Genomic DNA, 14446 nt, shown 5'->3' with positions numbered 1-14446 from the left:
TGTCCTTGTTGGAGGCTCTGCTTCTTGATGGAAGCCCTCCTTTCTCTTACACCAGGATGAAGACCCATTCCATGAATTCCGCAGCTTATCGGTGTTCCGCGCTGGAATCTCATGGAGCCAAGACTCCATTGCGACACAGCAGGGCCTGATGGAAGCCAGGAGAACATTGGGATGCAATGGAATCCCATGGATTCCGTTGCATTAGTGTTAGCTAATCTTATTAGCACTGTCAAACAGCTTCTATAAAGATGAGCAATGAGCATGGGAGTCTGGGCTATCAAATCAGCTACAGCCACCCTGGGCAGGGAGAAGGAGCCGTGTTCGCGGTCCCTCTCTCCTCGGGGCATGATCACGAGGGTCTCCATCCTTCTCAAGCCGGGGAGAGCCTGGGAGCATCTCCACGCCTCTCACCTCGTGCCCAGGACACGCTGGCTGGATTCTCCATCCTTCTCAATCCAGGGGATGCCTGGGGGGTCTCTGTCCCTCTCACCCCTGTGGTGACCCAGCCGAGGTCACGCCCCCTGCAGGACAGCCCGCAAGATCCCCGAGCATCCCCCGGTGCAAGAGGCAAAGAGACAAAGCAGGGCCAAGAGGGATGGAGACTCCCAGGGAGAGAAGAATGGAGCCACCAACAGCCACCGAGCAGGTGCAGAGGGACAGAGACACGCCCAGGACTCCCCAGGCAGGAGAGACATAGAGAGAACGCTGGGCCATCCTAGCTCCCTGTCCTCAATGAGGGCCGGGGCATTGTTGTCATCTTTGATTTTGGAGGGCTTGGGGGTGCTCAGCGTCCTCCTCGCCCGGGGCGGGGCTCCTTCCTCCTCTCCCGTGGGGAGGTGTGGGGCTTTGTGATTTCCTTGCATGGCAGCTGACTCATTGGGAGAGCAAATAGCAGGCAAAGCATTTGAGGTGTTTTGAAGTTCGAGTTTATTTTGTCCAGTGTCCAAGGGATGCCCTGGGGCTCTCCGTCCTCCTCCCATTTGCTCGGGCCCCTGTGCTTTCCATCCTCATTGCCCCGGCGCTGCTCCGACCGCCTTACCTTTGGCGAGCCGGGGTTGATGTCCGACCCCCTCCCATTTGGGGGCGTCAGCGCAGGTAAGCGAGAGCGGTGGCGGCGACAAGAGGCGCATCGGCTCCGGCTGGGCTAAATATGCCGTTGGCATCGGGGAGGGGCTGGCTGGAGAGCTGCCATTTGGACTGCCTTGCCATGGCACTGGGGCTCCCAGGGGGCTGGCAGCGCAGCTCAGGGCGGGGATACGGCCCGGACTGGAGTGTCACGGTCCACTCATAAGCAGACGCGTGACGGTTCGCACCAGCTACGATCTCAGAGTGCAAAAAGAAAAGAAAGCACAAAATTCAACAAGTCAAGGGATTTAAATTTCGATCCAAGGAGGAACTTTATTAATTTAGCCCATAATGCGGCCTGCGATAGAGAGAGAAAGAGAGAAAATTGGGAAAAGATGGGAAGGAAAGGGGACTATAGCTACCACCACGGCTCCACAGACGTCCGGCGTCTCTGGGGTCCCGGTCAGTAGGCGTTCCTTTGCCTCTGCAAAGATCCACGTGATCTTTCGGTGGGGAAGATCTTCGGAGTTCAGTCACTCCAGAGCTGTCTTTTATGCTAGTCCATACACCTGGTCCCTCCTTGCCACCCGCCTTTGCTCTCCCTTAATTCTTGCGGAGATATGCTAAACTCCACCTGGCAGGGCCAAGGGAGGAGCGTCCGAGGCATGCTCGGCAGCTTTTTCACAACGGCTGTCAGGGCGACGGGTGCAAAGCCTTCGTCACGTACCAGCTTTGGCAGCACAAGGCCTTTGCTCTGTACCAACTCAGGCAGGTGCAAAGCATTCGCTCCGTCTCTGCACCTGTAGTTTCTGATGAGAAATGTTGAGACAGAACTCGATTCTTTCATCGACCCTTACATACCCCAAAAGAGGAGATTTCAGACCCTGACAGCTCCCTGCCTCCTAGAAAGAGTGACAAAAACAACAGGATGGCAGGACCAGAGCTCGGCTTGGGCAAAATGAGATTCTCCACTTGCCAGACAACCCCTCCCCCGAGCCTGCTCTCTCAAACTCCCCTCCCAAAAAGTTTCCCAATCCCTCACGCACCCCCCAAACCTCCCCCCCGTTTCCCTCCACAGTTTCCTGCCCTCCAGGACCACCCCATTCCCACTCCTCATCCCACCTGAGACCCTCTCTCCCTGCACCTTCCTCCAATGCTTCCTCCTAAAAGTCCACTACGTGCCCAGGCCTTCCACTCCTGCCCATATCCCTCAAGGGCCTTTCTTCTCAGCCTCTCCTTGGACATTCTCAACGACTCTTTTCAAGGCCTTCCCTCCTCCACACACACTCTGCAACCTTCCCAAGCCCCTGCTGAAACCCCCAGCACAAACCGCTCCACCACTTCCCCTAAACCTTCCCCTAAGAGCCCCGCTTTGCCTTCCTCAGCTCCTGGGGGCCTCTCAATCTTCCCCTCCATCTTCCTCAAAGCTCAGAACTCTCCTCGAAAATCCACACCCCCCCCTCCCCACCAGCGGCACCCAGCAGCCCCCTCAGAGCCTCCCCAAAATCCCTTCCCTCCTAGACCCCCGCAAAGAACAGCCCCCCCTCCAGCCCTCCCCAAACGCTTCCTCCCCCAAATAATGGGGTCTCCCACACCAAGTCCAAGTGCTCCTCCAGCCCCTCCCAGCCGAGCTGGGAGCCCCTCGGGGCCGCCCCCAGCACCCTCCCTCCCGGCGCCCAGGCACTCACCAGAGGAAGCTCACGGCCAGAGGGGCCGGGCCGGGCTCGGGGCAGCGGCAACGGGATGAAGGAAGCGGCAAGGCTTGGAGGCAGCGAGAGGAGCGGCGGGAAGCGGCAATGAGCTGAGGGAGCGGCAAGGGCTGAGGGAACGGGCGGAGGGAAGCGGCGCCGGGGTGCCGGACCCGGCGGAGGGAAGCGGCAAGGGTTGGAGGGAGCCGGCGGAAGGAAGCGGGGCCGGGATCCGGGATCCGGGAGCGGGAAGGGGCGGAGGGAAGCCGGGCCGCGCTGAGGCAGCGGCAGCTCCCGGCGGGACTCGCCGGGCGTGTCGAGAGCTGCGGCAAGGGGCGGGGAGTGTGGCGAAGGGGGCGTAGCTCCGCCCCGAGCCCGAGGGCAATGGCCCCGGCCCCGAGTCACCTGCGGGGTGGCACCCGCAACCAGCCTGGGCCCCCGCAATGGGGCTGGGACCCCCAGAGAGCCCTCCCGGTGGGCCTTCCTCCCGCAGACAGCCCCCAAGTCACAGGCTTTTCCGCACCCCCAACCCTCCCTCAGTCGTCTTTCGCCCCCCCCCCCACCGCCACCCCCGATACATCGAGGTGCGGTGCATGAGGAAGGGTGGGACAGTGCCAGGGACAACCTCCAGTGTCGTGCGCCCTATCCGGCTGGGTGCGCACTCAGTCCCAAAGGCAAGCGTGATGCTGAGCTCCATCTCAGCGCACATTTAGACAGAGCCGCAGTCCCGTGTTTAATGTCATCCCAGTCCCAGACACGTCTAGCCCCAGACGCAATCCCAACTCCGGCACTAAAGCCAATGCCACGTTTAGCCTTGATCCCGACGGCAGTTCTAATGGAAGCCTCAGCCCCTCCCTAAATGCTCAACCCTAACCCAAATCCCCCATTTCGCCCTAACTCCAAATGCGGCCCCATTTGCAGCCCTAAGCCCCATACCGTTATAGACCAAACCCCAATGCCATTGCCAGTTGCACTCCCCTGACGCCAATGCCACACTTAACCCTGACTCCAGTCCGGGCCGTATCCCCGCCCTGAGCTGCGCTGCCAGCCCCCTGGGAGCCCCAGTGCCATGGCAAGGCAGTCCAAAGGGCAGCAGCTCTCCAGCGAGCCCCTCGCCGATGCCAGTGGAACGTTTAGCCCAGCCGGCCCCGGCCCCCCCACCGGCCCCGCCCCCAAAGCCGAGAAGCCACGCCCACTTCTGGGCCTCGTCCCCACCCACCGGCCTCCCGGGCAGCCCCGAAACAGCCAATCAGCGCCGCCAAGCCTAATGAGCGCGGGAAACCCCCTCCAGACCGGCCAATCAGATCGCTTGTGCTTGCCCCGCCTCCTGTCTGTGACATCACAAGAGCCGAAGACAGGTGGTGCCTGCACGCCACAATCGACACTGAGCTCTCATTGGCTGAAAACGACGGGGGCGTGGCTTGTGTCGCCTATAAAAGCAGCGTGCCAAGCCGGCTCACCGGCACGGCCGGCGGCAGTGGAGACGGGCGGCGGCGGAGACGACGGACTCTGGCGGCGGAGCGGCAAGCGCGGGAGGCGAGGACGAAGGACGTCGCCGGCGGATCAGCCGCGCCGAAAGGCGAGGACCACGGACGGCGCCGGCGGAGCACCGGGCGCGCAGGGGGCCGTGACGACGGACGACGCCGGCGCAGCTCCCGAGCTGGGGAGACGACGACGGACGCGGCTGCTATAGCAGCTGGCACCGGGGAGGGAGGACGGCTGACGCCGCCGGCGATTCGATGCCCCGGGAGGCCAGTAGGACGGGCGCTGCCGGCGGAGAACCGGAGGCGGCAGGGCAGGATGCCGGCCGCCGTCGGCGGAGCAGCCGCCCCGGGGAGCTGGGACGACGGACGCCACCGGAAAGGATCGGGAATGGGAGGGGGGACACGGGACGCCGCTGGCGGAGCAGCCGCCCCGGGGAGCTGGGACGACGGACGCCACCAGAAAGGACCGGGAGGGGGAGGTGGGGAGGGGAGACACCGGACGCCGCCGGCGGAGCAGCCGCCCCGGGGAGCTGGGAGGGTGGATGCCGCCGGCAAAGCACCTGGCGGGGAGGGGAATGACGACGGACGCCGCCGGCAAAGCACCTGATCCGGGCCGGAGTGCGACGGATGCCACCGGCGGAGTACCCGCCCCGGGGAGCTGGGACGGCGGACGCCAGCGGAAAGGAGCGGGAGGGGGAGGGGGAACACCGGACGCCGCCGGCGGAGCAGCCGCCTCGGGGAGCTGGGACGACGGATGCCGCCGGCAAAGAACCCGGTGGGGAGGTGGAGGCGCCGGCGGCGGGGAACCGGGCGCGGGGGGCCAGGAAGAGGGACACCGGCGGCGGGGAGGGCGCCCCGGGCAGCAAAGACGACCGACGGCGGCGGCAGAGCACCGGGCGCGGGGGCCAGAACGACAGACGCCGGCGGCAGAGCACCGGGCGCGGGAGGCCAAGACGACGGACAGCGGCGGCGGGGAGGGCGCCCGGGGGACCGAGGACGCCGGCAGAACGCTTGGCCGTGGGGAGGAGGACGATGGATGCCGGCGGCAGAGCACGGGGTGTGGGGTGCCAGGACGACGAAAGCCGCCGGCAGAGAGGGCACCTGGCCCCGGGGGGAGGACGACGGACGGCGGCGGCAGAGAGGGCGCCCGGGGGAGTCAGGACGCCGGCGGAGCACTTGGCCCGTGGGGAGTTGCCGATAAAGCACCTGGCCCGGGGGGTGGAAGAGCCACGCCGGCGGCGGAGAAGCGGGCACGGGGGGCCGGGACGACGGACTCGGCCGGCAGAGAGAGCGTCACGGGGACTGAGGATGACGGCCGCCGGCAGAAAGCACCGGGAGAGGGAGGAGGACGACGGCCGCCGCCGGTACGGCACCTGGCCCGGGGGTGCGAGGACGACAGACGCCACCGGTAGAGAGGGCGCCCGGGGGAGCCAGGACGGCGGACGCCGGCGGCAGAGAGGGCGCCCGGGAGAGGCAGAACGCCGGCGGCAGAGAACCGGGCGCGGGGGGAGCTGGACTACGGACGCCGCCGATAAAGCACCTGGCCCGGGGGGTGGAACAGCCACGCCGGCGGCGGAGAACCGGGCGCGGGGGTCGGATGGGCGCCGCCGGCGGGGAGGGCGCCCGGGGGAGCAGGGACGGACGGGCGCCGCCGGCAGAGAGCGCACCTGGTGCACCGGCGGAGAACCGGGCGCGGGGGGACGGACGGGCGCCGCCGGCACAGAGCGCACCTGGCCCCGGGGGGAGGACGACGGACGCCGCCGGCGCAGCACCGGGCGCGGACCGGGGCCAGGACGACCGTGCCGCCGTCAGAGAGGGCGCCCCCGGGACCGAGAACGACGGCCACCGCCGGTGTGCTTCTTTCCTCTGCCCCTCGGTGTTCAGCACTCGACTCCCATAGGCGGCTGCGGGCTCATGCTCCTTTCGGGATGCGGCACAGCGGCGGCAGCTGCCGAGCGGCGCGGGCCGACAGCAGCGGCGCCGCCACAGACGAGCGCGGCTCCGCGCCCTCGGACCCCGCAGCGCTGGAGCCCCGGCACCGGCCCTGCCCCTCTGCGCCGCCACCATGGAGCCCTGGGACGGGCTGTTGTGTGCGGGTGGATGGGAGGGAGGGAGGTGGGATGTGCCGCTGCGCCTCTTTCGTGCCGTCGTTGCGCCTCTTGTCGCCGCCGCTGTTGTCGCGTAGCTGCGCTGGCGCCCCCAGATCGGAGGGGGTCGGACACCAGACCCGGCTCGCCAAACCTAAGGAGGTCCTCCGACCAGGGCAACGACGATGGAAAGCACGCCCGCCCCACCACATCGGAGGAGGACGGAGAGCCCCAGGGCATCCTCCGGGCACCGGTCAAAATAAAACTGGCAAAAATCGAACTTCAAAACACATCAAATGCTTTGTCTCCTCTTTGGTCTCTCAATGAGTCAGCTGCGATGCAAAGAAATCACAAAGCCCCACACCTCCCCACGGGAGAGGAGGAAGGAGCCCCGCCCCGGGCGAGGAGGACGCTGAGCACCCCCAAGCCCTCCAAAATCAAAGATGACAGCAATGCCCCGGCCCTCATTGAGGACCGGGAGCTAGGATGGCCCAGCGTTCTCTCTATGTCTCTCCTGCCTGGGGAGTCCTGGGCGTGTCTCTGTCCCTCTCCACCTGCTCGGTGCCTGTTGGTGGCTCCATTCTTCTCTCCCTGGGAGTCTCCATCCCTCTCGGCCCTGCTTTGTCTCTTTGCCTCTTGCACCGGGGGATGCTTGGGGGTCTTGCGGGCTGTCCTGCAGGGGGCGTGACCTCGGCTGGGTCACCACAGGGGTGAGAGGGACAGAGACCCCCCAGGCATCCCCTGGATTGAGAAGGATGGAGAATCCAGCGAGCATGTCCTGGGCACGAGGTGAGAGGCGTGGAGATGCTCCCAGGCTCTCCCCGGCTTGAGAAGGATGGAGACCCTTGTGACCCTCCCATGTCCCGGGGAGAGAGGGACTGCGAACACGGCTCCTTCTCCCTGCCCAGGGTGGCTGTAGCTGATTTGACACATGACTTTCCTTCCCATGTGTGTTCTTTCCTTCCCATGTGTGTTCCCAGCTTTTTGTCAGTTTGCTGACTAGTGTTTCCTGCAGCACTGGATTTTCTGCAGAGCTTGGGTAACAAGCTCTCGCAGAGGTTACATTCCATCATCTGCCCATGTCCACATCGGGAACTTCATCCCACTTCTTCTCCCTTCTACAAAAAAACATTAATTGCCAGATGGAAGTGTCTTGTAAGGTTTCATCCTTCGGCCACTCCTCTGCATCCCCCCATGTGGAAAGTGGCCACCACCCATGACAATGGTTTATTTCTCACATGAAATTATTTATTTCTCACATGTGTTTCTCTCACATGAGGGGATCACCGCCAATTGGTTTCCAGTGGTCAAAGAATCATCCCAGAGGTGACACCTGCAACACCCCTTGGAAGGTTTTGTTTCCCACTGGGACCAGTTCCCATTTAGGATCTCCTGGAAGAAACTCCAAACCTTCCCTCTTCCCCCTTTAGGTACCTTGAAAGCCAACCCAGGCAAGCTTTTGCTGGGCCTCCCAGGCACGTTCACCCCTTTCAAGTCAAGTCAATATGCCTTGCTCCAATTCCCTTCAGACCGGGCATCGCAGGTGCGCTCGCAGACCGGGGAACCCCTCGCTGCTGCCTTGAGGCCCCGTGATCCCTCGCACCTGTTGTAACACAGGAGTGTTTTGCAGCAGCTTCAACAAAGCGGCTGCTCCAAACATGGTAAAAATAAAAAATGCCTTCACCCTGATGGAGCCTTAAGAAGCAGGAATTCTTTCCTGGGCCTGATGCATGAGGGAATCCTTCCTCTGGAATCTCCTGCGAGCTGAGCACAGCAAAGCTCCTGTTACTCTCCTGGATTTTCCACAGAGATTCATTGATTGTCCCAGAAGAAACATTTGATTTTGCCTCGCTCCCTTCAATGTCCTTGTTGGAGGCTCTGCTTCTTGATGGAAGCCCTCCTTTCTCTTACACCAGGATGAAGACCCATTCCATGAATTCCGCAGCTTATCGGTGTTCCGCGCTGGAATCTCATGGAGCCAAGACTCCATTGCGACACAGCAGGGCCTGATGGAAGCCAGGAGAACACTGGGATGCAATGGAATCCCATGGATTCCGTTGCATTAGTGTTAGCTAATCTTATTAGCACTGTCAAACAGCTTCTATAAAGATGAGCAATGAGCATGGGAGTCTGGGCTATCAAATCAGCTACAGCCACCCTGGGCAGGGAGAAGGAGCCGTGTTCGCGGTCCCTCTCTCCTCAGGGCATGATCACGAGGGTCTCCATCCTTCTCAAGCCGGGGAGAGCCTGGGAGCATCTCCACGCCTCTCACCTCGTGCCCAGGACACGCTGGCTGGATTCTCCATCCTTCTCAATCCAGGGGATGCCTGGGGGGTCTCTGTCCCTCTCACCCCTGTGGTGACCCAGCCGAGGTCACGCCCCCTGCAGGACAGCCCGCAAGATCCCCAAGCATCCCCTGGTGCAAGAGGCAAAGAGACAAAGCAGGGCCAAGAGGGATGGAGACTCCCAGGGAGAGAAGAATGGAGCCACCAACAGCCACCAAGCAGGTGCAGAGGGACGGAGACACGCCCAGGACTCCCCAGGCAGGAGAGACATAGAGAGAACGCTGGGCCATCCTAGCTCCCTGTCCTCAATGAGGGCCGGGGCATTGTTGTCATCTTTGATTTTGGAGGGCTTGGGGGTGCTCAGCGTCCTCCTCGCCCGGGGCGGGGCTCCTTCCTCCTCTCCCGTGGGGAGGTGTGGAGCTTTGTGATTTCCTTGCATGGCAGCTGACTCATTGGGAGAGCAAATAGCAGGCAAAGCATTTGAGGTGTTTTGAAGTTCGAGTTTATTTTGTCCAGTGTCCAAGGGATGCCCTGGGGCTCTCCGTCCTCCTCCCATTTGCTCGGGCCCCTGTGCTTTCCATCCTCATTGCCCCGGCGCTGCTCCGACCGCCTTACCTTTGGCGAGCCGGGGTTGGTGTCCGACCCCCTCCCATTTGGGGGCGTCAGCGCAGGTAAGCGAGAGCGGTGGCGGCGACAAGAGGCGCATCGGCTCCGGCTGGGCTAAATATGCCGTTGGCATCGGGGAGGGGCTGGCTGGAGAGCTGCCATTTGGACTGCCTTGCCATGGCACTGGGGCTCCCAGGGGGCTGGCAGCGCAGCTCAGGGCGGGGATACGGCCCGGACTGGAGTGTCACGGTCCACTCATAAGCAGACGCGTGACGGTTCGCACCAGCTATGATCTCAAGAGTGCAAAAAGAAAAGAAAGCACAAAATTCAACAAGTCAAGGGATTTAAATTTCGATCCAAGGAGGAACTTTATTAATTTAGCCCATAATGCGGCCTGCGATAGAGAGAGAAAGAGAGAAAATTGGGAAAAGATGGGAAGGAAAGGGGACTATAGCTACCACCACGGCTCCACAGACGTCCGGCGTCTCTGGGGTCCCGGTCAGTAGGCGTTCCTTTGCCTCTGCAAAGATCCACGTGATCTTTCGGGGGGGAAGATCTTCGGAGTTCAGTCACTCCAGAGCTGTCTTTTATGCTAGTCCATACACCTGGTCCCTCCTTGCCACCCGCCTTTGCTCTCCCTTAATTCTTGCGGAGATATGCTAAACTCCACCTGGCAGGGCCAAGGGAGGAGCGTCCGAGGCATGCTCGGCAGCTTTTTCACAACGGCTGTCAGGGCGACGGGTGCAAAGCCTTCGTCACGTACCAGCTTTGGCAGCACAAGGCCTTTGCTCTGTACCAACTCAGGCAGGTGCAAAGCATTCGCTCCGTCTCTGCACCTGTAGTTTCTGATGAGAAATGTTGAGACAGAACTCGATTCTTTCATCGACCCTTACATACCCCAAAAGAGGAGATTTCAGACCCTGACAGCTCCCTGCCTCCTAGAAAGAGTGACAAAAACAACAGGATGGCAGGACCAGAGCTCGGCTTGGGCAAAATGAGATTCTCCACTTGCCAGACAACCCCTCCCCCGAGCCTGCTCTCTCAAACTCCCCTCCCAAAAAGTTTCCCAATCCCTCACGCACCCCCCAAACCTCCCCCCCGTTTCCCTCCACAGTTTCCTGCCCTCCAGGACCACCCCATTCCCCCTCCTCATCCCACCTGAGACCCTCTCTCCCTGCACCTTCCTCCAATGCTTCCTCCTAAAAGTCCACTACGTGCCCAGGCCTTCCACTCCTGCCCATATCCCTCAAGGGCCTTTCTTCTCAGCCTCTCCTTGGACATTCTCAACGACTCTTTTCAAGGCCTTCCCTCCTCCACACACACTCTGCAACCTTCCCAAGCCCCTGCTGAAACCCCCAGCACAAACCGCTCCACCACTTCCCCTAAACCTTCCCCTAAGAGCCCCGCTTTGCCTTCCTCAGCTCCTGGGGGCCTCTCAATCTTCCCCTCCATCTTCCTCAAAGCTCAGAACTCTCCTCGAAAATCCACACCCCCCCCTCCCCACCAGCGGCACCCAGCAGCCCCCTCAGAGCCTCCCCAAAATCCCTTCCCTCCTAGACCCCCGCAAAGAACAGCCCCCCCTCCAGCCCTCCCCAAACGCTTCCTCCCCCCAAATAATGGGGTCTCCCACACCAAGTCCAAGTGCTCCTCCAGCCCCTCCCAGCCGAGCTGGGAGCCCCTCGGGGCCGCCCCCAGCACCCTCCCTCCCGGCGCCCAGGCACTCACCAGAGGAAGCTCACGGCCAGAGGGGCCGGGCCGGGCTCGGGGCAGCGGCACCGGGAGGAAGGAAGCGGCAAGGCTTGGAGGCAGCGAGAGGAGCGGCGGGAAGCGGCAATGAGCTGAGGGAGCGGCAAGGGCTGAGGGACCGGGCGGAGGGAAGCGGCGCCGGGGTGCCGGACCCGGCGGAGGGAAGCGGCAAGGGTTGGAGGGAGCCGGCGGAAGGAAGCGGGGCCGGGATCCGGGATCCGGGAGCGGGAAGGGGCGGAGGGAAGCCGGGCCGCGCTGAGGCAGCGGCAGCTCCCGGCGGGACTCGCCGGGCGTGTCGAGAGCTGCGGCAAGGGGCGGGGAGTGTGGCGAAGGGGGCGTAGCTCCGCCCCGAGCCCGAGGGCAACGGCCCCGGCCCCGAGTCACCTGCGGGGTGGCACCCGCAACCAGCCTGGGCCCCCGCAATGGGGCTGGGACCCCCAGAGAGCCCTCCCGGTGGGCCTTCCTCCCGCAGACAGCCCCCAAGTCACAGGCTTTTCCGCACCCCCAACCCTCCCTCAGTCGTCTTTCGCCCCCCCCCCACCGCCACCCCCGATACATCGAGGTGCGGTGCATGAGGAAGGGTGGGACAGTGCCAGGGACAACCTCCAGTGTCGTGCGCCCTATCCGGCTGGGTGCGCACTCAGTCCCAAAGGCAAGCATGATGCTGAGCTCCATCTCAGCGCACATTTAGACAGAGCCGCAGTCCCGTGTTTAATGTCATCCCAGTCCCAGACACGTCTAGCCCCAGACGCAATCCCAACTCCGGCACTAAAGCCAATGCCACGTTTAGCCTTGATCCCGACGGCAGTTCTAATGGAAGCCTCAGCCCCTCCCTAAATGCTCAACCCTAACCCAAATCCCCCATTTCGCCCTAACTCCAAATGCGGCCCCATTTGCAGCCCTAAGCCCCATACCGTTATAGACCAAACCCCAATGCCATTGCCAGTTGCACTCCCCTGACGCCAATGCCACACATAACCCTGACTCCAGTCCGGGCCGTATCCCCGCCCTGAGCTGCGCTGCCAGCCCCCTGGGAGCCCCAGTGCCATGGCAAGGCAGTCCAAAGGGCAGCAGCTCTCCAGCGAGCCCCTCGCCGATGCCAGTGGAACGTTTAGCCCAGCCGGCCCCGGCCCCCCCACCGGCCCCGCCCCCAAAGCCGAGAAGCCACGCCCACTTCTGGGCCTCGTCCCCACCCACCGGCCTCCCGGGCAGCCCCGAAACAGCCAATCAGCGCCGCCAAGCCTAATGAGCGCGGGAAACCCCCTCCAGACCGGCCAATCAGATCGCTTGTGCTGGCCCCGCCTCCTGTCTGTGACATCACAAGAGCCGAAGACAGGTGGTGCCTGCACGCCACAATCGACACTGAGCTCTCATTGGCTGAAAACGACGGGGGCGTGGCTTGTGTCGCCTATAAAAGCAGCGTGCCAAGCCGGCTCACCGGCACGGCCGGCGGCAGTGGAGACGGGCGGCGGCGGAGACGACGGACTCTGGCGGCGGAGCGGCAAGCGCGGGAGGCGAGGACGAAGGACGTCGCCGGCGGATCAGCCGCGCCGAAAGGCGAGGACCACGGACGGCGCCGGCGGAGCACCGGGCGCGCAGGGGGCCGTGACGACGGACGACGCCGGCGCAGCTCCCGAGCTGGGGAGACGACGACGGACGCGGCTGCTATAGCAGCTGGCACCGGGGAGGGAGGACGGCTGACGCCACCGGCGATTCGATGCCCCGGGAGGCCAGTAGGACGGGCGCTGCCGGCGGAGAACCGGAGGCGGCAGGGCAGGATGCCGGCCGCCGTCGGCGGAGCAGCCGCCCCGGGGAGCTGGGACGACGGACGCCACCGGAAAGGATCAGGAATGGGAGGGGGGACACGGGACGCCGCTGGCGGAGCAGCCGCCCCGGGGAGCTGGGACGACGGACGCCACCCGAAAGGACCGGGAGGGGGAGGTGGGGAGGGGAGACACCGGACGCCGCCGGCGGAGCAGCCGCCCCGGGGAGCTGGGAGGGTGGATGCCGCCGGCAAAGCACCTGGCGGGGAGGGGAATGACGACGGACGCCGCCGGCAAAGCACCTGGTCCGGGCAGGAGTGCGACGGATGCCGCCGGCGGAGTACCCGCCCCGGGGAGCTGGGACGGCGGACGCCGCCGGCAAAGAACCCGGTGGGGAGGTGGAGGCGCCGGCGGCGGGGAACCGGGCGCGGGGGGCCAGGACGACGGACCGCGGCGGCGGGGAGGGCGCCCGGGGCAGCAAAGACGACCGACGGCGGCGGCAGAGCACCGGGCGCGGGGGCCAGAACGACAGACGCCGGCGGCAGAGCACCGGGCGCGGGAGGCCAAGACGACGGACAGCGGCGGCGGGGAGGGCGCCCGGGGGACCGAGGACGCCGGCAGAACGCTTGGCCGTGGGGAGGAGGACGATGGATGCCGGCGGCAGAGCACGGGGTGTGGGGTGCCAGGACGACGAAAGCCGCCGGCAGAGAGGGCACCTGGCCCCGGGGGGAGGACGACGGACGGCGGCGGCAGAGAGGGCGCCCGGGGGAGTCAGGACGCCGGCGGAGCACTTGGCCCGTGGGGAGTTGCCGATAAAGCACCTGGCCCGGGGGGTGGAAGAGCCACGCCGGCGGCGGAGAAGCGGGCACGGGGGGCCGGGACGACGGACTCGGCCGGCAGAGAGAGCGTCCCGGGGACTGAGGATGACGGCCGCCGGCAGAAAGCACCGGGAGAGGGAGGAGGACGACGGCCGCCGCCGGTACGGCACCTGGCCCGGGGGTGCGAGGACGACAGACGCCACCGGTAGAGAGGGCGCCCGGGGGAGCCAGGACGGCGGACGCCGGCGGCAGAGAGGGCGCCCGGGAGAAGCAGAACGCCGGCGGCAGAGAACCGGGCGCGGGGGGAGCTGGACTACGGACGCCGCCGATAAAGCACCTGGCCCGGGGGGTGGAACAGCCACGCCGGCGGCGGAGAACCGGGCGCGGGGGTCGGACGGGCGCCGCCGGCGGGGAGGGCGCCCGGGGGAGCAGGGACGGACGGGCGCCGCCGGCAGAGAGCGCACCTGGTGCACCGGCGGAGAACCGGGCGCGGGGGGACGGACGGGCGCCGCCGGCACAGAGCGCACCTGGCCCCGGGGGGAGGACGACGGACGCCGCCGGCGCAGCACCGGGCGCGGACCGGGGCCAGGACGACCGTGCCGCCGTCAGAGAGGGCGCCCCCGGGACCGAGAACGACGGCCACCGCCGGTGTGCTTCTTTCCTCTGCCCCTCGGTGTTCAGCACTCGACTCCCATAGGCGGCTGCGGGCTCATGCTCCTTTCGGGATGCGGCACAGCGGCGGCAGCTGCCGAGCGGCGCGGGCCGACAGCAGCGGCGCCGCCACAGACGAGCGCGGCTCCGCGCCCTCGGACCCCGCAGCGCTGGAGCCCCGGCACCGGCCCTGCCCCTCTGCGCCGCCACCATGGAGCCCTGGTGTGGGGGTGCGGTGGCCCGATGCTGCGGA

At 65.0% G+C, this 14446-nt stretch overlaps 2 protein-coding genes and 2 long non-coding RNA genes across 4 annotated transcripts; 2 read left to right on the top strand and 2 right to left on the bottom strand.

Annotated features, from left to right (window-relative positions):
• Window positions 1-903: 903 nt before the first annotated feature.
• On the bottom strand, window positions 904-2519 carry LOC146420639 (uncharacterized). The gene is made up of 2 exons (XR_014849081.1): window positions 1793-2519; window positions 904-1549 (listed from the first exon to the last, which is right to left on the bottom strand). It is a non-coding gene; the product is annotated as an uncharacterized LOC146420639 (long non-coding RNA).
• A 2343-nt stretch (window positions 2520-4862) lies between these two features.
• On the top strand, window positions 4863-7176 carry LOC146420638 (uncharacterized). Its single transcript, XM_085048060.1, has 2 exons — window positions 4863-5904; window positions 5968-7176. Exons 1-2 carry the CDS (start codon window positions 4865-4867, stop codon window positions 7010-7012), a joined length of 2085 nt encoding a protein of 694 aa, XP_084904186.1. The 5' UTR covers window positions 4863-4864; the 3' UTR covers window positions 7013-7176.
• Window positions 7177-9558: 2382 nt separating this feature from the next.
• Window positions 9559-10352, bottom strand: LOC146420637 (uncharacterized). Its single transcript, XR_014849080.1, has 2 exons — window positions 9979-10352; window positions 9559-9735 (listed from the first exon to the last, which is right to left on the bottom strand). It is a non-coding gene; the product is annotated as an uncharacterized LOC146420637 (long non-coding RNA).
• A 1724-nt stretch (window positions 10353-12076) lies between these two features.
• LOC146420636 (uncharacterized) lies at window positions 12077-13818 on the top strand. Its single transcript, XM_085048062.1, has 2 exons — window positions 12077-12805; window positions 12924-13818. The coding sequence occupies exons 1-2, from the start codon at window positions 12740-12742 to the stop codon at window positions 13749-13751; spliced, it is 894 nt and encodes a 297-aa protein (XP_084904188.1). The 5' UTR covers window positions 12077-12739; the 3' UTR covers window positions 13752-13818.
• Window positions 13819-14446: the final 628 nt, after the last annotated feature.

Source organism: Lichenostomus cassidix, unplaced genomic scaffold (genome assembly GCF_008360975.1).
Source record: "Lichenostomus cassidix isolate B80296 unplaced genomic scaffold, HeHo_3.0 HiC_scaffold_834, whole genome shotgun sequence".
NCBI classification, from domain to species: domain Eukaryota; kingdom Metazoa; phylum Chordata; class Aves; order Passeriformes; family Meliphagidae; genus Lichenostomus; species Lichenostomus cassidix.
The sequence above is the reverse complement of the archived record's forward strand: the minus strand, read 5'-3'. Positions and strand labels throughout refer to the sequence as shown.